General features: G+C 43.1%; 1 protein-coding gene across 1 annotated transcript in view; it reads right to left on the reverse strand.

Moving 5' to 3' along the window:
* Window positions 1-23,138, reverse strand: part of RAB26 (RAB26, member RAS oncogene family) — a gene marked incomplete at its 5' end in the record, with an annotated part of 204,791 nt that overhangs the window by 62,038 nt on the left and 119,615 nt on the right. Inside the window, 2 exons of the mRNA XM_081337848.1 lie at window positions 1,910-1,976; window positions 7,854-7,895. Coding sequence (XP_081193974.1) covers window positions 1,910-1,976; window positions 7,854-7,895 — 109 coding nt within the window. The remainder of the gene's footprint in view (window positions 1-1,909; window positions 1,977-7,853; window positions 7,896-23,138) is intronic.

Consider the following 23,138-nt stretch of genomic DNA (forward strand, 5'->3'; position numbering starts at 1 on the left):
CTCTGTCAGGAGAGATTTTTGCATGGGTCCTTCTGTTGCAACAGCTGCATCTGCTCCCAGGCTGGGAGGCCCTACAGTGGATCCAGCGGTGCAACCACTACTGCTCTACATGCTGTAGTGGTTGCCATTTGGCCTCCAGGTGCAATGCAAGGTGCTGGTTATCACCTAGCAAGCCTTTCCTAATAGAGGGTCTGGTTATTTGAGGGACCACTTAAAGCCAATAATCATCCTGTAAGATGAGACAATGTGGGTATGCTCCAGATCCCTTTGTTCAACAATGTCATTTTTGGGGATCTAGATATTGTTCCTTCTCTGTTGGATGCTTGCTTGCCTCTGGAACAGCCTTTGCCCAGAAATTCATACAGCTCTCACCCTGATGAGGTTCTGTAAATCCTTGAAACCCTGACTTGGGGAGACCCATACCTTGGGGAAGGGTGGTTGTTGAATCCCTGTTGTTTTTTTCTTTGGCACTGATCTTTTCTCCAGATGAGCATGATCTTTTATTTATTATTCTTTTCAAGTTGGAAGGTATCCAGAATTATGGTCAGGCAGCCTCTAAATTAAATTAAATTAAATACATATCTTCTATGATTCAGGATCACTAGAGAATTAGATGGTCTTCAGATGTGAATTGACTCATTCCAGTCTATTTCAGCTCTGCAACTGCCAAGAATGTCAAACTTCAGCCTTGACATTTCAGTTCTGAGAAGATTATCTGGGCTTTATGGTTCTGTCCATGTACCAAGAGTATATATATATATATATATATATATATATATATATATATATATATATATATATATATATATATATATATATATATATATATATATATATATATATATATATATATAAATATATATATATATATATATATATATATATATATATATATATATATATATATATATATATATATATATATATATATATATATATATATATATATATATATATATATATATATATATATATATATCTTTACAGTTTGCTTCTGGGCACAATATATATCTCTTTACAGTTTGCTTCTGGGCACAATGGCAGCTGGTTGTCATTCCAGCTTTAATCCAGTCATATCACCAGCAGTAATGCTACTGATACTCGCCCTCTGTTCTTCCTCAACAGTTTCGTGGATATTTACCACCCCAGGAACTCATCTTGCATGTTGACTCTATCCTGGTTCTTAATGTCCACTGGGTTCTCTGGATAGAATACTGGGGGTGGGGGGGGAGGATCTCATTTCCTTCTCCAGGGGGTTGCAGTTGTCTATGGCACAGCCATTAAGGGTGACCCTTCTGGACCAACAGTATAGTTCATAACATCCCTTGGTGGACAAATCTCCCATTACACGGTGATTATTCATGAAGGGAATCAACAAAATATTATGCTGTTATTGAAACAAACAGGGGGACTAAAAGCTTGGGAAGAACTAGAGAGCCATTTTAATGCTCATTCCACTTTGGGAACAGTAATTTCAGACGGTGATTACCTCACTTGGCTATTTCTCAGTTCTTGGTACAAAAATGTTTGAATCTATCACCCTCAATTTCCAATTACTTCATCTTCCCTCACGTACAAACTTGCTTGTTTATATCATTTCTTACTCTTTCTCTTTTAACAAGCTCTGACTGGCTGGCGCAACCAAGAACTGATAATGTTCCTAACCTGGGAAAATGAACAAGCAGCATCATTTTCACAAGTGAGCAAGCGTGTGAAATACATTTCTTATCGTCTTCCAAAGCTCAATTTTCAATATAAAACTTGGAAGGGAAGACCACAGGGAGGGCTTTTACAGTGTATTCAAGATGGCAACCTTCTTCCACAAGGAACTGACTTCTCAAAACATCATAGTCCTTCGGGAGAAGGGCGGTATAGAAATTGAATAAATAATAATAATAGAGGTTCTTACCGTGGGCATCCCGGTAGTAAGCGTGGGTGACACTGCGGAATCTCTCCTGGCCAGCAGTGTCCCAAATCTGAAATGGGCAAAAAGCAGAAAACCACATGAAACAGTGCAGGCAAAGCGTTGACAGAATGGGACAACTTGCCATGACCAACTCGCCAGGGCCAGTTCACTGCAGGACAACTCACCATGGAACAATTCAATTTAATTATTTAAAATAATTTAAAAATTGTTTTAATTTTTATCAGTCACATTTCATTCCGTTCCTCCTTTTTGCATGCTTTCTTTAATTATTCTATTCCGCCATTTCTTTGATATTAGTGTAACTCTTGTCCCACAACCTGAAAAAGGAAAAGAGCCACTGGGAACCGGTTCCATCACACATAAAAAAAGTGGGAGCCGCGTGCGTGCGTCCGTGCACGCGCATGCACAAAAAATGTTTTGCGCATGCGCAAAATGGGTTTTTCTTGCGCATGCGCGGACGCGCGCGGTTGCCATTTTTTTATGTGTGATGGAACCGGTTCCCGGTTGCGCGACGGCGACGGCCCGTTTGCAGAGCTACCGCCTTCGGCAGCCTGCAAACGTGCCGCAACAGTTTTCCCAAAGAGCGGCGCCGCTGCCCGTTCGCGCAGAGGTCCGCGCGCACCTCTCCAAAGGTTTGGGGAGGTGCGCGCGCACCTCCACTCGTTCGGAGAGGTGCGCGCGCACCTCTCGGAATGGGCAGCGGCGCCGCTTGTTGGGAAAGCTGCCGTGGCCCGTTTGCAGAGCTGCCGCTTTCGGCAGCCTGCAAACGTGCCGTGGCAGCTTTCCCAAAGAGCGGCGCCGCTGCCTGTTCGCGCGGAGGTGCGCGCGCACCTCTTCAAAGGTTTGGGGAGGTGCGCGCGCACCTCTCGGAATGGGCAGCGGCGTCGCTTGTTGGGAAAGCTGCCGCGGCCCGTTTGCAGAGCTGCCGCTTTTGGCAGCCTGCAAACGTGCCACGGCAGCTTTCCCAACAAGCGGCGCCGCTGCCCGTTCGCACGGAGGTGCGTGTGCACCTCTCCAAAGGTTTGGGGAGGTGCAGGCGCACCTCCGCCCATTCGGAGAGGTGCGCGTGCACCTCTCCAAACGGGCGGTGCCACTCTCCATTTGGAGAGGTGCGTGCACACCACTGCCCGTTCGAAGAGGTGCGCGCGCACCGGGCGGCTGGGAGCCGCAGGAGACGGCTCAAAGAGCCGCATGCGGCTCCGGAGCCACGGGTTGCCGACCCGTGCCCTATACCATTTCAGGCAAATGGCTGTCCAGTCTCTTCTTAAAAACTTCCAGTGTTGGAGCATTCACCACTTCTGGAGGCAGGTTGTTCCACTGGTTAGTTGTTCTAACTGTCAGGAAGTTTCTCCTTAGTTCTAGGTTGCTTCTCTCCTTGACTAGTTTCCATCCGTTGCTTCTTGTCCTGCCTTCAGGTGCTTTGGAGAATAGCTTGACACCCTCTTCTTTGTGTCAACCCCTGAGATAATGGAACACTGCTATCATGTCACCCCTCACCCTTCTCTTGGGTCAGTCTTTGCATCCATAGTTAATTATTTAAACTTATTTGTGATCTTATTGTGCCAGGCAAATATTGTTAACATCTGTCTACATCTCACACTTCTTCCAAGGGATATAAGGGGACAACACACACAATTTTATGTCCAGGCTAAATGTGCAAAAATAAATAAATTGACCAAACCATTTCCCCCCCCCAAAAAATAAATAGTACATAAATATGCTCAGAATTACCTTGTATACTTTCGAGTAAATTTAACTTCAGAAGTGGGGGGAAAGTGAGAACAAACAGATGCTTTCAAAATTACAGACCAAATTTCTAAATGGCCCCTTCATTCTTCCAGCAACACAACATACAAATATGGGAAGAAAGAAAGTTCTTGAGATCCTTGTCCAACTCATGCTAGACAGGCCGGCCTGGAGTAATATCAGCCCTTCTTCATTGTATGGTTCCTCGGGGTTCACTTTCTTTGTTCTCTTGTTACTTTCCACACAATTGGTGTGCAGTTCCAAAGAAAATGAACTGTTCCAAACTCAGTGAGCCTTCCAAAGCAACTTATTAATGTGTGGAAGAAATTGAAAAATTCAGCTAATTGTTGGAAAGGCCGAACTAGTTCATCTGAGGCGAGAGAAGGCTCCTTTGTGTATCCTGCATTTTGCATTTCTACACAAAGGGAGCCTTCACCTCTCATTTGAATTAGTGTGACATTTCCAACCATTAGCTGAATTTTTCAATTTCTTCCATACTGGGGACCAATATAAAGGAAATATTTATGTTGAAATAACTGCAGTTTTGTGATCTATGAAACGTAATTTATAGATAACAAAATAATTTTCACCAATGAAGGCGAATCTACATGTTCCAGGGTAATGTTGCAGGATCCAATCTGGGTCAGTCACCGGGACTAAAGTTTCAGTCTTCTGAGCTTTCAGAAGGAAACAACAGCCAATGACTTAATAGCAGACCATCAACACCCCAATCAATAACTAAAAAGCCACATACAACCAGGCACCACATAACTACTACACACAAAATTGCCCAAAATTGCTAGAGAGAAGTTCCTTGAGGATGGGCTCCAGCACAAGTCCAAAAGCTCAGATGACTAAACCTCTGGTCTCAGTGACTGATTCAGACTGGATCCTGCAAAATGATTTTTCCACTGGGGTTTTTCAAATTGGGTTTATGGGTTCCATGGTCAGAGGGGTGATTTTTCCACAAGGTTTTTTTTTAAAAAGGCTCAGTCCTTCAAAAAAATGGTGTTTTTTCCCTCTTAATCACTAAGGTGCAATGAAATTGTTTACTTATTTGATTGATTGATGTGCAGCTCTTAGATAAACAGAGCAAAACAAGACCGGGAGAACTCACTAGAAAAGATTAAGCTTAGATTCTCTAGTAAAATATTTTATTAAATTAGTGAGTGCACCACTCACCAGAAGAAAGATGGCAGATTTCCCTGAAAAAATTGGTGGTTAAGATAAATTTGATTTCTTTTTTAAAAAAAATCTAATTCATATGCCTGGGAATAAACAAGAAGCATCTGAATCTACTCAAAAACAGAAAAAATGGATTAAAAATAGAATAAGAGCAATAATGTCATCTTGTTAGCAACTTCTTAAATTATGAGAAGTGTGCAAAGCCTCACCACAGATGTTGCGCTGCATGTTTAGTCAATGTTTGCCTCATAGAAAAACTACCAACAGCACCACAAAGCTTCACGCTCGAAAGGGTTACAGGGAAAAAACCAACTTAGTCTTCCCTATCTTATTCCAAGAGTTGTTGTTGCTGCTGCTGCTGCTGCTGTTATTCACACATAGTGTCTCTGTAGCGCTTCTGGTGGGAAACTTGTGATTATTCAGGTGTTGTTTCCATGACACCATCTTGGGAAATAGTGAACAAAGCTGGGAGCTGTAGATCTGGAAGATGACAGCTCTCATCTCCTCTAAAATACTAATCAGAACTCTTGGTGCAGCATTGCTATTTGGTATGACAGTGTTTGTAACTTATTATTCATGTTACAACTTTTCCACTGAATGACTACTTTCCAATATTTATCTACTTGGACTTCATAATGAACTTGAATTGTGGCAAATAATATACAGACTGAAAAATAAACAAATTAATCATCTTGAGTGCTGGAACCAGCATGCATCTTGGCTGAAGGCCATTCTTCCATGCACACTGGGTTATATACTCAGGCAGAATGGGGAGATTTGGGTTCAGTCATGGAAGGTCATCAAATGACTCGACTGTGTCACTGTCAACCCAAACTACCTTGCAAGATATTTAATTTTTGTCATTCACATTTCATTCTGTCCCTCCTTTTGCATCCTTTCTTTAATTATTCTATTCCCCCATTTCTTTGATATCTGTGTAACTCTTGTCCCACGGTGAGTTGGCCGCGGCAAGTTGGCCGTAGTGAACTGGCTGTGGTGAGTTGGCTGCAGTGAATTGTCATAGACAGACCCTCTGCGATGTGTGTGAATTGAAGCTCCTGGAAGAAGGCAAGATAACTGCCAGTTTTTAAAATGGCAAGCAATCCAATAACTGCTCAGCAGTGTTGCAGTTTTGTTAACATTGGCACTTCTCTTCTTGAAGGAATGGAATGGCTTCCCCACCTCCATTTTGCAAATGTCCCAAGAGTCCATCAACAGGGACAGAAAGTGTAGTATGCTGAGGAATGATAGGGCTGTGAGGAGATCAATATGGAAGGAAGTTACCCAGACAACTGAAAGTGCAGAGAAAGTGAAAGTGGTGAAGGAGAACATGTGCTGAAATGAATGGAGAAGAAGAAAGCAGTTGTAAAAGAGAAGAACAAAGAATAATGTTGAGCAAAGAGAACATTAAGAGGCAAAGAGGAGGACTGTCAACTGTCCAGTTGGCATTTCCAGAAGAAGAAACTCCTGGGACATGATTTTACCAAGAGTATAATACTACATGGGCAAAGAGGAGGACCGAAGGCAGCATGCATTGTTTGGTGGAAAGATTGTGGAAGCATCTCAGGGGAGAATTACACTCAGGGTAAAAAAGGTTGAGATGGATAACTTTGTACGTATATGTGAAACGAAGGAGGAGGTGGATGGTCATAGTGGCATGGATATAATTTGGCCAAGTGAGATAAGGGAATCAGTGAGGGAGGCAAATACAGACATTATTGAGAAAGAAGGCTATGGCCATCATCAACGAAGAGACATTTCAGATCAGCCATGGGGCTCTTTAGGATTTGTTGTGACTATCGCTTCCCACAATTTGTCATGCAGTGGTTGTTATATGTGAAGGTTCTGGAAAGAGTCCTCAGTAGGAGATGACAGAACCTGAGCTTGTCTGAAGGGACAGCTGGCTTAACCTATGAAAGTGGATCAGAGCATGAGGTGAAGATGGAACACTTGATAAGTAGTTCTTTGCCGTGGGCAGGCCATTTTGTGATCAGCGTAGTGGTCTTTGATCCACTCTGCAGCGTAGTGGTCTTTGATCCATCACAGGTGCTTTCTGGATCTGCTTGGATTACCACAGATGCTTGAGGGCAACCAGCAACACTATGGGAAATTCTTTGATGAACCTAGTTAAGCACTTATACAGCGGCTGCTATGGTGCTGGATCAGATTGCCCACTTGCGTCTCTTCTTGACCAGAGACCACTGGGTGGGTGTTAGTTTGCCAGGAGATGGGCAAAAAAGATACCGGGAACACTTGGGACAGAAAACTGAGAGCAAATATGTTTGAGGAAAAGCAGAGCCTCATGTTCAGGTCTACATCGTGCTGCTTAAGGACAATAAAACATCACTATTTCTCAAATCTTGTATATTTTATGATTATCACTTTGTTGGTTATATTTTATTATTTATGATTGTATCTTATCACTATGATTTATAATTTAACACTTTGTTGCTTGTATGTATACACCAGAGACAAATTTCTTGTGTGTCCAATTACACTTGGCCATTAAAGTCAAGTTGTCCTATTCTATTCTGTTCTGTTCTGTTCTGTTCTGTTCTGTTCTGTTCTGTTCTACTCTACTCTACTCTACTCTACTCTACTCTACTCTACTCTACTCTACTCTACTCTACTCTACTCTACTCTTGGAATTCCATCCAGCAATAGAACTTTAGTTCGGCAGTATAACTTCAATATTTCAGGTCCAGCTCTGGCTTCTTTAGGTTTTTGAGAAGAATTGAAGGCATTAGTTTAATCTATAAACCCACGTTGGGTTTGTACAGAAGGTATTTATGGGTACATCTCCTCCAAGTCGGGTCAGGCTGGCTGTTCGCTCTGCCTGTGACAAGTTGTTCTGGGTCCAGGAGGCGACTAGAGGAGAGATGCTAACAAATAAACAACATCTGACTCGAACAGGACGCTGGTTGCTCTACAGAAGCCACAGATGCAACAAACAGCAAAACATTCAGGATCAAAACTGACACACAGCTTGGCTTACCTGCAATTTTACTTTGACACCATCCACATTCAAGACTTTATTCTGGAACAGAAAAAAAAGAACTTGGTGTCAGATCATCAGCAACATATCCTCTCACTGGAAGAGTTATATAAAATCCCTAATTGTTTAAGACCCAGGAAAAAGAAAAGCACCCTCAGGACATTCCAGATAGTCCTCGACTTACAATCAACAACTGTTCGAAGTTATGATGGTACTGAAAAAGGTGACTCACAACGGGTCCTCACACAACAGGAATTTTTCCCCACCGCCGTGAGTTTTCAGTTTAAAGCATTGATTTCTCCACCTTGGCAAGTTTTACGATGTGTGAACTTCAACCCCCAGTATTCCCCAGAAATTCACACATCTGTAAACTTGCCATGGTTGGAAAACGCTGTTTTAAAGCAACACAATTATCAACAGAATTACTCAAAAACAAAAACCTTCAAGCAGCAACCTGGTGCCTTGCAATGGGAGTTGTGGGGGAACAGACTGGAAAGCGTTGCAAAGCTCAGCACTCAAAAAAGCCTGAATCCAATTTCAGCTGCATTCTCCTATTTCTGTAGATATAAGAGGCTGTGAGAATAACCTTGGGAGACAGGAAGAAAAACTGGACAAAGATCTGATAAGAGAAATCATAATCTAAAGGAGTGATGGGGTGGAGAAAGTATCATAAAAGGGACCCTCCCTAATATGCTGGAATGTAAAGGCTGGGGGGGAGCGCTTTCAGACTTATAATATTCAGTTACTGTAATCTTACTCCATCTCGGCTGGACCTGCCTTCCCAGAAAAGGACGAAGCCGGGGGAGGTTCCTGGGCTAGAAAGCCACAAGTGCTACTTTGTGTGTGGGGGGGGAACTGCTGCAGCTTTGAGGTAAACCCTCAGAACACAAGATGACATCAGTGGGAGTCCATCTAAATTAAATTTGACAATTAAATTTGAGAAATATAATTACAGGGCAACTCTAATTGTTCTGGATTCAAAGGCAAAAGCCAAGAGGAACTACTCAATCTATCATTATTAATCATAACCCTAATAAACACTTTAGCACTGTACATCAGCCATGTTGAAAATGTTCTGAACTGAACACGGCCATTTCCAATGATGCAACCTTGGAAGAAAACAGTCCATAGCGCAAAATAACTCCTTGCTCCGTGCTTTTCATTCGAGAACCCTTATGTCACAGGGAGTGATAGTTATACTACTCTATGCTACTACTCTATAGGGGGAAAAGTTAAAGGAGATCATTTTTAATTTTTAAAAAATTACCATGGCAAACAATGGAATATCAAAGACACAGTTAGCTGGCAGTTTCTACATTCACAAGTAATCCAAAGAGTTTGGTGGTGTCTTCACACTTTTTCTTGGATTGGTTCCACCATTTTATATTCCCTGTACTAGAAAACCCATGAAGGTAGGGGATGATAGGAACTGACTAAGAGAACGGTTGGAGAAGGAAGACATTGGCAACCGTATTGCTGCAGCTCTAATCTCAGGGCTTCTGCAATGAGTTGATGGTCTGGAATAGCAAATATTTCAGGATGGAGAAGAGGGCCAACCCAGGCACAGCAAACTGGCTGGAGAAGGTTTCAGCAAAAGGTGGAATTTTACCAGGAAGGCTGAAATCTGCCCATTTATCCTCAGGTTTTCTGCACAGACTCCGTCTCTCAGACAGATATCTTAGAGCAGGGGTCCCCAACCCCTGGTCCGTGGACCAGTACTGGGCCGCAGCATGCCAGCAACCGGTCCACACAAACAAGGAAAGCCCCATTCACAGGATGCAGGCAGCACACAAAACCACACCCCCTCTGGTCCACGGAAAAACGTTTCTCCCCACCTAACCGGTCCCTGGTGCCCAAAAGATTGGGGTCCTCTACCTTAGAGCCTCAGGCAGCTGCCAGGCTCAGTGGCCAATCAGTTCACAATTCAAGGAAATAGCTCAGGATTAGCCTCTCCAACACAACCAAGAAGAATAAGCGCAATCCAGGACATTCTTCACCCATTACAGATCCTGGATTGGCAACATCCTGGCCCCAGCAGGACAGGATGGCAAGAGCTTTTCCTGTTTTTCTCCGGATAGCTGCTATTCAGAGATACTCTACCTCTGGACATGGAAGCTTTACTCAGCTGTCACCAGAACATGCTGGAGTCCACCCTAGCAGCAGCCAAGCTTGAGTGGCGCACACTCTCTCCTCTGGCTTGGAGAATGCCATGACTCTGAGGGCTGCATCTCAGCTTGAGCAGAACAGGAATTCAGAGGTGCAAGAGGCTGATCTGGGCATGCCAGCCCAGCATTCAGGAGTGAAACATGCCTCCTGATTTAATTCAGAGAGGAAACCATCAGTTCTTGGAAGTAGAAGAAAAAATTGATAGTCTCCACAGAGGTCCCCAATCCCCAAACCACAGCCCACTACCGGGCCACGGCCAGTTTGGAACTGGGCCACAGAAGTGGTGGGTGAGCGCACGTGTGCAGTTGCGTTTATGCAAGCAGCAGGTGAGTGCGTGCACGTGAAGCTCCTTTGTGCGAGTGGCCTCTCCCTCCCCCCCTGCAAGTCCACAAAGTCTGAAAGGTCGGAGAACGCCACTCCACAGGGTTTCTGAAGGCCAGCAAAGGTGATGCAGCTGAAGGAAGATGTGGAGAAACAGGACCGGCTCTGAGACCTCCACAAGAGTTGCTTGCAGACCTCTCACACAGTTCTCAAATTGAAAGAGTCCAGCAGGAGGCAAGGATGGTTAAAATTTAATGTTAAAAAAATAATAATTAAAAAGCAGGGATGCTCTTGGGATGCTAAACAACTCGATGGCTGTGTACTTCTCTGTGTTCCCCAAGCAAAGCCGCAGAGTCATGTTCTCACACCTTTCCAAAGGGTGTCCATTGTAAAATGCGCTCAATGATTCTGCAAAATTGGAGTAGCCCACTTTTATAAAGTGGTATTAACACATGAAGTGTTAATTCCACTTTATAATGCCTCGGAAAGGCCACACTTGGCATACTGCATCCAGTTTGGGTTGCATGATATAAAGAAGATGTTGAGACTCTAGAAAGAGTGCAGAGAACAGCAACAAAGATGATTAGGGGGCTGGAGGCTGAAAAGTAAAAAGAACGGTGGCAGGAATTGGGTTTGTCTAGTCTAGAGGTAGGCAACCTCGGCTCTTTTATGACTCATGGACTTCAACTCCCAGAATTCCTGAGTCAGCTATGCTGACTCAGGAATTCTGGGAGTTGAAGTCCATGAGTCATAAAAGAGCCGAGGTTGCCTACCCCTGGTCTAGTCTAATGAAAAGAAGGACTAGGGGGTGACACGATAGCAGTGTCCCAATATCTCAAGGGCTGCCACAGAAAACATGAGGTCAACCTATTCACCAAAGCACCTGAAGGCAGGACAAGAAGTATTGGATGGAAACTAATCCAAGAGAGTACCAATCTGGAACTAAGGAGAAATTTCCTGACAATTAATCAGTGGAACGACTTGCCTCCAGACATTGTGGCTGCTTCAACATGGAGGTTTCAAAGAAGAGATTGGACAACCATTTGTCTGAAATGGTACAGGCTTCTTGCTTGAGCATCGGGTTGGACTATAAGACCTCCAAGGTCCCTTCCAACTCTGTTATTCTGTTATGCATTGATTTTATCGTGCTGGAATGGATACTGGGGGCCCTTGCCTCTCCGTTAATTATTGCTTGCAAGCAAAGCAAACTGCTCTCTCCTCATTTGAGGTAAGGAATGGTGGCTTTACATTGAGAAGGCGGGCAGGCTTTGGGCTTGTTAGCCTGTTCTGGCACATTCTCTCTGTGGAATTGTTTTAAATCAAATCTGATAGAGAAGACATGTTTGGGGTCCCAATTTCTAGGGAACGACAATTGGTGAGCCCCTGGAAGTGGGCCTTCTCTGCTGTGGTACCTGACCTGTTCTCTCCCTCTTTACAAATGTCCTCTTTACAGTTATTTAAAGAATTGAGGCCAGGTTTTAAAATATTCCTTGATTGCCTTTTTAAAGATTGTAAAGGTTTCATCTCTCCCACTTAGGCTTAGAATCTTCTTTCAAGGGATCCTAGACCAGGGGTAGGCAACCTCGGCTCTTTTATGAGCATAGCTGACTCAGGAATTCTGGGAGTTGAAGTCCATGAGTCATAAAAGAGCCGAGGTTGCCTACCCCTGTCCTAGACTGAATGGATTTTTGGGTGTTCAACGTCAAGGCAAGCTGGGCAGCGACACCAGCGGGCAGGCTCCTTGCCCGGATCGTCCCGCACAGAAAGACCGTGTTCTAGCTGGAAAAGCTTCCCGCCCTCTTCCTTATCCCACCTCTCCCTCTCGCCAAGGGTCCCTGGATGAGGTTGGAACAGCCCCTGGTAGTGAGGCTGGGGGCCTCGTGAGGTCTCTGTAGCAGAAAGGGATCTGCATTCATCCGAGCCTTCTACTCCTGCCTCAGCAGCCGAGCAGAATAGAGGTCTTGTCCCCCTAGGAAGCAAGGGGTGAGAAGTGGGGCTGGTTACTGGCACTCTTCAGCAGCTCTCTGGCCTCAGGGAGAGAAGGTGGGCAAGGGGGCCTTCTGTGTCAGCTCTTTGCCCCCCAGATCACTCCTTGGTATTGGGGAACTGACAGCAGAAAACCCTCTGCCCCCCCCTTTTCTCTCAAATAATGACACATCTCCCTGCTCTAGGCTAGGCACAGCAGCACTTCATCCGTATTATTTGCTTGTTTTATTGGATTTAAAGGCTGCCTGGCTTTCGGTGGCTTACTCCTCAAAGTAAGAAACAATATTAACAGAGAAGGCAAACTCCTCACACCAGGGGCTCAGCAGTACCGGAAGGACTGGGAGGAGAAAGGTTGTCCATCTTTTTCTTTTAATGTTTTATTGATTTTTAACAATTACAGTCTTTAGTGCTTAGTAAACAACGTGTTGTCTGGGTTCACACATTTCACATTTTCTTCAGTATAAATCTGTTCAGCACTGCACAATCCAGTGTTTTTTGCCCCGATCCTCCTTTCTTCCGCATATTTTTTCCATTTTCCCCTCATTACACAATTACAATTCTTGCTACTGTTGATGCATACAAAGTTAAATATAAACATCCTCATTATATTTTACTCATGCCGTACAAACAATAATATCAATTCATAAATCAATATCCTGTTTTTCATGCTCTTGTTAAAATTTGATTTCCCATCAGCATTCGAAATATCTTTGTCAGTTATGATTTTCACAGTGTTATATTTATATAGCTAAGAATTTTATTCATATCAGCCGACCTCTTATTTCATATTTCCCATATCAAAAAAAAGAAAAAAAATGCTATTTTAATTCTAAATCATATCTTTCATTATAAAAGTCTAATTATATCTAAGGGTCATTCATTCTTTTAGTCGTATTCAAATAGATATTTAATCATATAATGCCCCTTCTAATAGGTGAAATCTTCTGTTTTTTAAGTCGAACTCTTTCTTTGTCAAATAGCTTTCCAGGGCAAGATAATTAAATCACCCAAGAGTTTTCTTTCTATTTTTGTAAAAGTTGCTTGGAATGAGGAAGACAATTTAGGTAGGGCATTTTTGTGGGGGGGGGGGAGTTCCTCCCATTTATATTCCTTAAGCAACTCCCACTTTCTTTCTCCCTCAATTTCTCTTTTCATTTCTTGTCTCTCAAGTTGTGACATTTCCCCTGACAGCTCTATATTCCATTTTTTAAAAAATATTCTTCCTTATCATCAGGTACATTTTGCAGACCTAAGTGGTAAAGCGTCTTTTCCATTTTCGTTGTTATGGCTAAGTCTTGCAGTATTTTGTTTGTATATGGTAGTTTATATTTCCCTTTTTTATCTCTTCTGTCTCTGGGTCAATTTCCTCTGCTTCATCTTCTGATTTCTGGTTTATTTGTTCATACTTTGTAGTCATTTTCTGGGAATTTTCTAACTGTAGATTTAATTTGAAGATTTGCTCATTTATATTAGCTAAATTGTTTTTAGTCTCATTATGGTTTCTTTTTGTATCCTCTTTGTGTGCGGCAGTTGTTTGGTGAATTAGTTGTACCATAGAGTATATTTCCTTCTGAAATATATTTGTTTTTTCTTGAGGCATCATTCCTGGAAATCCTTGGTTAGCCTGGGTGAGGGCTTGAAATGGAGGTGCAAGGTAAATTTTCTTAGCACTTTTAGCTGGGTGTAAAACATCCATTTTGTTCCCCCCCCCCTCCAGATAATCTGTCAAAATGTTTATGTTCTCCAAATACAAGTCTTGTCTCATATCACCAATCTTAATAAAAGTAGAACAAAGTTTCGTCTAGTTTTCTGATCTTTATGTGTAGCCTTTATAATCCAATAGGTTCCAGAATATGAGTCCAGTCCTAAAAGCAATTTTTTGTAGTGATCCTTTGTCTTAGGCATCCAAGAATTGTCAGTCAGTCAGGGCTGCAATCCACATTGTTCAAAATGTTCAAACACTCTGAAAACAGTTCAGAAGTCTCTCCCAGCCAGATATAGTCAAAAGTCAAAAGTCATTTTTTTCTTTCTCTCCCAATAGTTCTTGAGATTAACAGTCCAAGCTCAGTAGGTGTTTATAGTCCAAGAAGGTCAGGGTGATAAGTATGCCAAAATATTTTCCTTTATTGCCAGCTGTTCTCCATTAATCTAGGAGTCACCAAGCAGCCAGGAAGCTATTTGTAGTGCTATACTCAAATCCACCACTAGATGTCATTCAAAATCCATTTTCCACTCTTAAGACAAAGGGTTGATTTCTCATATTTCACCTCAATGGTGTTTTTTTCCCAAAGAAAAAATCTTAACAGTTATCTCAGTTCTCAAATTTATGAAAACTGTAGCTTTATGTTACTTCCACTTCAGTATTATATATTTCTGCCCCCCCATAAAAGAAATTAAAATGCCGCTTCCGTTCCTCTGGAAGGGTGGGGTTACAATCCCCTTCCTTCTCACGTTTGGAGGATTTTAGCTTCTTGGGAGCCTTTCCTAGGAAATTCAGTTGTAGAATAGTAAAGAAAAGATCAATATTCTCACCCAGTTCCAAACATGCTGTTTACAGTCTGCTAATTAGTGCTTCTCTTCTTCGGTTGTCAGTGGCTAATGGCTGGCCACAGCAATGTAGCCAGTCTTTCCCCTGCCGGTTTGGAGGGCTTTCCTCAGATTGAATGGAAAGACTGCTATCTCTCTGTGATCGACAAGGCACCCCTTCTTCATTGAGTCTTTGGGGCGACTTTAGGCCCTTTTAGGGCCCCCAGCAGGGCAAAATCAAGCGTGGAAGACAAAGCCCTGCCTTCCTGCGTCCATCTCACCATGACGCAACCTGGAAATCTCTCAAAATTGCCCATCTTTTTATGGCCATCCAGCAGCCTTCCAGAAGATGGCAGGCATAAAAGACTGTACCCCCTGCCCCACTGATTAGGGGTGGCTGTGCGGGACAGCAAATTGATCTTGGGCTAAAGGGGGTCATCAGCTAAAAATCTCTTTCTCCCTTTTTCTATCTCTGACAATGTTCCACTCCCCCCCCCCATATCTCTACTGTGGCAAAGGATAACGGGCAGCCAAAGAGCTGGTCTCCTCTGCCCCTCCTGCTGCTTCCCTTGCCATCTGCCAAGCACTGGTGCCCAAGGATGGGCTGCCAGGCTGCAGCATTGGCAGGAGAAGAGAGAGATAGCCAGTCCTAACTCTGCCACAGCCCAAAGGCAAAAGGCCAGTGACTCTCTCTGTGTGTGTGTGTGTGTGTGTGTGTGTGTGTGTGTGTGTGCGTGTGTGCGCATGCATGCATCCCCTCGGCAGCTGGCTCAGTGGAACAGGGCTGGGTAGACCTTCCTATGGAGTGCGGCAGAAAGGACACAGGGCAGAGAGCTCGTGCTGGAAGGTGCAGGAAAACCCCTTTAAACATAATAGAGGAAAACAAGAGGACAAGTTGCCTTTACAGCAAATGGAGGATGATCTGAAGGTGGCACCAAGTGGTTTTGTTCCCTACATTTTGGGACCACCATCATGGAGGGTGTAGAGACAGTGAGGTCTCTTGGAGTGCAAACCAATAATCTTCACTTCCATAAATAATTCAGCGGCCCTCTGAAGGGCTCCAGCTGTTGCAACCTTTGCCTCTCTCAGCTCTGGTGAGACTTATATGAGGTGGTCAGCCCAACCTTTTCACTTCCTCATTAGCTTCTATTTTTGCCCAATTTGTCTCCAGAAATCTCGTTAACAGTTTCTCGTCTCTCTTGGACAGGGGTCTCCAAACTTGGCCACTTTACGACTGTGGACTTCAACTCCCAGAATTTCCCAGCCAGCAATTCTAGGAGTTGAAGTCCACAAGTCTCAAAATGGCCACGTTTGGAGACCCCCTGCTCTAAAAGGCCAATGTGTCATTCGTAGTTCTCCTTTCTCCAACCGGACTCCTAAAACAGCAATCCTGCAGGGAAGGCTGGGCTGAAAGAAAGAGTCCCAAGATATTCAGCAAGCTTCCTGAGCTTAAATTGGTGGAAGACTATAGAAAATATTAAATTCAAAGAGAAAGCTGGTGTTTAATTTTACTTGTCCAGACCAATATTGAAGCAAAGCATAGTTGTACTTCAGCATTCCTAGTTCCCTGAATTTTATAGAGGTTTTCCAATAAATTGGCTTCCTCTTTTCTCTAGGCTTTCGTTGCTCTTTGCCACACCTTTGTTAAGCAGTCTTTCCCTGGTTAAGCTGACAGTATGCAGTGACAGCCAGTGTGTAAAAACCTCTTATCCTTTGCCACCCAATCATGACAGACGCTCCATGAGGCAGCCAGCAGGGAGTCGAATCAAAGCAGCACACAATGAATTCGGACAAATGAAATGTTCCTGGGGATTAACTTTGGGGAAGCAAACGCCGCACTGGCAGAGTTTCCTGATCACTCAGGAATGGCTGAAGAGCAGCCCTTGAACTCCAAATGTTGAGATTTGCAGATCTTGTTCTGCTTCCATCTTTGCTTTGCATACGCCATGTGCTCCATCACTGGAGGTTTTCAAGAAGAGACTGGATGGTCATTTTTCTGGAATGGTGTAGGGTAAGGGTGTCCAACCTTGGGAACTTTAAGACTTGTGGACTTCAAATTCCAGAATTCCCCAGCCAGCATTTTAAAGTTCCAAGGTTGTACAGCCCTGGTATAGGGTTTCCTGCTTAAGCAGAGGGCTGGACTAGAAGACCACCAAGCTTCCTTCCAATTCTGTTATTCTCTTAACACCTGTTTCTTCATGGTACCTGATGGGACAGAGTTAACCAACACTGCAGGCAGAATTCCAAGTGTCAATTGCATCCGTTTTACCTTTTATTGCTTTTCCAATAATCTCACACATATGCAGTGGCCTTTCTCACAGCAAAAGCACAATGGGTTCCCTTTGAACTGTGCACAACTCCTTGCCTGATGCATCACCTGATCCATCACCTACATGGAACTAGGACTCTTTTTATTCTTGTAAGCCCTAGTAAGACCACACTTAGAATATTGCACTCAGTTTTGCTCACCCCAATACAAAAAAGGAGTTGAGATTTTGGAAATTGTTCAGAAAAGAGCAACAAAGATGATTAGGGGCCGAGAAGCTAATCTGTGAAGAACAATTTGCAGGAACTGGGTATGTCTAGTCTAGTGAAAAGAAGGACTAGGGATGACAGGATAGCAGTGTTCTAATACTTGAAGGGCTGCCCCAAAGAAGAGGGAGCCAAGCTATTCTCCAAAGCACCTGAAGGCAGGACAAGAAGCAACGGATGGAAACTACCGGTAATCAAGGAGAGAAGCAACCTGGAACTAAGAAGAAAATTCCTGACAATCAGAATAATTGATCAGTGGAACAGAAGTTGTCTGCAGAAGTTGTGGGTGCTTCATCACTGGGGTTTTTAAGAAGAGATCAGACAGCCATTTGTCTGGAATGGTACAGCTTCTCCTGCCTGAGCAAGGGGTTGGACTAGAAGACCTCCAAGTACCCTTCCAATTCTGTTACTGTTACTATTACACCAACAGGAATCACATCATTCTTGCCTGAATTGAATTTGTTATTTCAATGCCTTTTTGTCTACTCTGCAGCATCCCCAAAGGGTGGAAGGATTATGAATGAAGGTGAATCTACATGTCCCAGGACAATGTTGCAGGATCCAATCTGGGCCGGTTACCAAGACCAGAGGTTTAGTCTTCTGAGCTTTCCGACTCATCTGGAGTCCACCTCAGGGAACCTCTCTGTCTGTGCACAGAAAGAAGTTCCCCAAAGACAGCTCCAGTACGAATCCGAAAGCTCGGAAGACTAAACCTCTGGTCCTGGTGACAGACCCAGGTTGGATCCTGTGGGAAATTATTACACTATCGAAGGAAAGGTCAAAGAAGAAAGAAACCTGCACACTTGCCTATGTATTCCAGACAAATCCATCTTGGCTCACTTCGCTTTTTCATAAAACGCAATTACAAAGCAAGCAAGTTCAAACACGCCAATGCTTCAAGATCTTTGGATACGGCTGTAAAAGAAAATAAACCACATCTGCTGAGGCAGAGATAGATTCTATCATGGAAACAGGCATTCAACCAAGCTTTATTACCACTTTGTGTCAAATACACAAAGGAGCCATTTCAGTTGCGTCCTTGCAACAAGGCAGAGGATTGCTTGGGTGATCCAGAGCAATTACCAGGTCTGGTGTCTTCCAAATGTTTTGGGCCTCTGATCCCATTGTCCCCAGCCTGCATAGCTGGCAAAACAAAGCCTGCGCCTTGGCTACCAGCATGGACTGGTGGCTCTTCTGTAATTCAGCCACATACAAACAAGACAGATGGATAAGTGGTAAAGAAGATAGCTGAGCGTCCTTCTCCCCTTCCAGATGGCCACGTGGCCAAAGAGAGAACGGAATGGAATGGAACGGAATGGAACAGAGCTGGAAGGGACCTTGGAGATCTTCTAGTCCAGCCCCCTGCTCAAGCAGGAGAACAGTTTATTTTGTTGCAACTAAGAGCGCATCTTCAGCTGCAAGGCCTGTGGCAGGGATGACAGTTGATAGCGGAAGGCTGAGAGGAGGCAGAAATATTGCTCGATCCAACTTGATCCTGCTTTTGTTTAACCTTGCTTTGCCTTCCCAAATGAAGCCTGAAGTGATTTACTGCAATGTGTCAAAAGAAGTCTTGCACAAGGATGTTTAAAACAAAACAAAACTGTAGCAACCACCCATCAATAACATTTCTGAGTCTATCAATAACATTTCATTTCAATACAGTTCAAATAGTCATAAGCATGAAACCCTAAGAAGTATCAGCCAATCGACTAAGAAGGAGATAACCACAAGGAAGCCAGGCTCCTACCAAAATGCTGCACTGATTTTTATTTATTCATTATTCTTATTAAACAAATTTATATAGCTGCCCAACTCACACATAAGTTACTCTGAGCAGCTGAATCCATCACCACCTCATATTCCCCGAGTGGCATCTTTACTGCATGCAGATTCTAGACTTTTGTCTTGCACTTCCTTCCACAATAAGATGATGCAGAGAAGGTCTTTATTATTTATTTATGCCTTAACTCAGAATAATCTGCTCAGCAACCAAGGGCAACGAAGGTGGAATAATAAATTTTCTCAACAATAAAAACTGACCCCAATAATGGTATCTAGAGTGGAAAATACTTACTGAAAATGAAGTAAGGATCATATGGATTACATAGATGAAATTATGAAATAGTACCCTTTCGTGGTTTAATATTTTAGTAATGTTATATTTATTATTTATCAAATTTGCATAGCTGCCCATCTTACATAAGGTGAATGCATATTCAAAAGCCGTTTACTCTTAGTACATAATGCTCCTACTGGTATCTTAAGACTATCACTTTGTTGGTTGTATCTTATGACTTATGATTGCATCACTGTTGCTTGTATGTACACTGAGAGCTTATGCACCAGAGACAAATTCCTTGTGTGTCCAATCACACATGGCCAATAAAGAATATATTCTATATTCTCCGAACCATTCCAAAAGGGCAAATCCAGAAAAAGATAAAACACCACTCCATTTTAACGCCACTCCTTGTTGAAATACCTTCCAGGTCCATCAGTTCTCCTAACTCAGTTTTCCTCGACAGAAAGCCTTCTTAAGTTCCTTCACACTTTGCAAAACCTGTCACGTTAGCATTCACTTGCTTCTAAACTGTCTACCTTGTTATTTTAACAGATGAAGGGTTTTCTCTACAAAAAGGAGTGTATACGCCTGCAGCGGGCCACCAAAATTATTAATGAATTGAATTTCTTGATTGATTGACAGCAGAGCCAGAATTTCACTACCTCCCAATCCTTTTAGCCAGCAAATCTCAATTTCCTTCTTCCCTCATTTCATAAAAGGAAATTTTTAGAAAATAAAGGAGAAGTGACAGAGCCAGTTAGCTACCCGAAATCCAGATTTTCGGAGTGGTCATCTGGGTATTCATAGGGATGAGACTCTGTACCTGTGCAAAACCTCTGGCCTCTCAACCTTGGCCACTTGAAGATGTGTGGACTTCATTGCCCAGAATTCCCCAGCCAACATGCGTGAACTTCAACATGCTGGCTGGGGAATTCTGGGAACTGGAATCCATACATCTTAAAGTTGCTGAGCTTGAGAAACCCTGGGCTAGCGGCTCCAAAGGTGCTTTTTCAAAAGGCAACTTGACTTACTTTCTTTTTCCTTGAAGACGTTTCTCTTCTCATCCAAGAAGCTTCTTCAGTTCTGAAGAAGTTCAGCTCGGCTTCTTGGATGAGAAGCAAAACATCTTCAAGGAAAAACAAAGAAAGTCCTCTTGGCTTTTTAAAAAGCACCTTTGGGACAACATGACCTGGATGACTGAGAATCTCCATAGACACCTGGGCTAGAGGATTTTTCTTTTCCTGAGGTGTGTGTGGTGGGGGAAATCTCACAAAAACAATGGTTAAAACAGAAAATACAATATTCTGGATAGATCACAAGATATCCTTGGTTTATTACTAATTTTTTTGGAATCTCCAGAAACCTTTTTAGAAAGATTCTCAAATTTTAAGTCATAAGAATTTTCCAAATCAAAGCTATATTTTCATCACTAGCTTGTACAGAGAAGATAAGAATATGAGGCAAGGCCATAACATTTAGTTCCACAACAAAAATAAATTAAACCTAGCAGAGATTCCAAGCTAAAGTGCTTTTACCCATTTCTACGGAAATAGAAGGTTTTTGAAACAGATGTTCCTTCTTCTTCAGTCACCTGTATTTCTTGGGACTATAAGAAGCTAATTATGAGATTGCTAGGGAAATGGGAGACACACACACATCAACTTTAGAAGTTTCTGTCGACAGATTTCTCTCAGAATTTCCCCTTGGGTTATAAGGACCTATGTTCTTCCATCTTGAACAGAGGGACTCTCAGGGGCTATGACAAAGAATCTTACACCCTTGTGTAATTGTATGTGAGCCTGTAGCCTGCACTGTGGCATATTTGTTTCTTATTCTTTGGAATTTGTGGAATTTTTTTGTGCTTGCTCCTTCAGGAGTCAAGCCATGAACCCTGAGACAGAGACGGCAGATATGCACTATTAGTGTCAGGAAAGGGCTGGTCCTGTAGGGTGAGGAAACAGTCTAGAAGGCCTTGCATTCATTAGTGATTGTGTATGTCTCATTTAAGATTAAAAGTTAACCTAAACTGGGAGCCAAAATGGCTGGAAGGAAACTTATCTCTAACACCAATGATTAGCCATCATAGAATCTGCCTGTGTTAAGTTAATGTTGTATAAATAATGACTGTATGCAAGAAATATGGTTTTGGGTCATACATGATTAATCAATAAAATCCCAAAATTTAAATGTCTTAGTCTACAAGCATGATAAAGTGTTTGTTTCATCCTGCATTTAGGTAATTATACCTTCTTTTTTACTCCAAAAGCTTCCTATGGAGTTGATTTTCTGGCAATCTGTAGGAAATTTGCAGTCTTGGACTCTGTCAGCCCTACTCAGTAGACCAAACCAGGAATCAACGCCACAGGAAGGGTGAAACTACTTTTATGAAATTGCCTCTAATAGTCAAACCTGGCAAGTCTGCTACTCTTACCCTCCTCCCCTTCTTATACAGGTAGTCCTCAACGTACGACCACAATTGATTCCAAAATTTCTATTACTAGGTGAAACATTTGTTAAGCGAAATTTGCCCCATTTTACAACCTTTCTTGCCAAAGCTGCTAAGTGAATCACTGCAGTTGTGAAATTGGTAAGTGAACCTGGCTTCCTCGTTGACTTGGCTTGTCAGAAGGCTGCAAAAGGGGATCATCACTGGGACACTGCAATCGTCATATGAGTCAGATGCCAAGAAGCTGAATTTTGATCACGTGATCAGCTGCAAAGGTCGTAGTTGTGAAAAACGGTCATAAATCACTTTTTCCAGTGCTGTTGTAACTTTGAACGGTCACTAAATGAGCAGTCATAAGTTGAAAACCACCTGTACCGCCTCTGAAGCAGGGAGGAGCCAGAGAACCATTTAGGGCTCCTGGTCTGCAGTTGGCACTTTGGCCCTGGGCACTACACTCGTGGGAGAGAGAGTCCTTCCCTTGGTGCGATGGGGCGGGCAGCGCAGGACAAAGGCAAGTTTGGCACCAGAATTTGCTGAGGCAGCAGTTTTTATTAAAAAAAAACTTTTTGCTTTCTTTTAAAAATTATCAAAGACCCCAGAGCAGGGGTAGGCAACCTCGGCTCTTTTATGACTCATGGAATGCAGGCTCCAGACAACAAGAATTCAGCCTGTATGAACCGAGGACATTTCAGCAGGTGTTTGCAAACCCACAGAGACACTTTCTCATAACAATATTTTGACACTCGATTGGACCCTGTGACCTGCTTTAATAGGGTGAGGGAGAATTCCATATTTTAATTATAATGGTTTGTGCGGGAATTAACTAGAGCTGGTTTTGCTTTATTTGTGATGAAATGAGGTACTCAATAAAGTTTTGCATTAAGAGATCGGATTGTCTCGATGGTGCTTGCTCGGCTGGTCCTTGACAAGGGGCCTATCTGGAAAGGGTCAGCTCTGACCCAGAGCAGAGTCCGGCAGGAAATGAACTTGCGCCAACCTGGCTCCAATAGGTGGGAGTTTTACCACAGAAGTGAGCACGTGGTTAGCTTCTGGGAAGGGAGGAGAGCTGATCGGCTCCCAACCTTCTTTCAGAGCAATTAATGTTATTTCAAGCTTCCTTTTCTCTTTCAAGAGCTAAATGGTTTTGTTCTGCTTCTGTGCTCTTTCTGTGGCCTCCTCTGCACACAGCAGCCACAGAGACCACACGGGGCGGGGGGAGAGCACTGTGAAAAGGCTCCTGTATACC

The sequence above is a fragment of the Vipera berus genome, assembly GCF_964194415.1.
Source record: "Vipera berus genome assembly, chromosome: 13".
NCBI lineage: Eukaryota > Metazoa > Chordata > Lepidosauria > Squamata > Viperidae > Vipera > Vipera berus.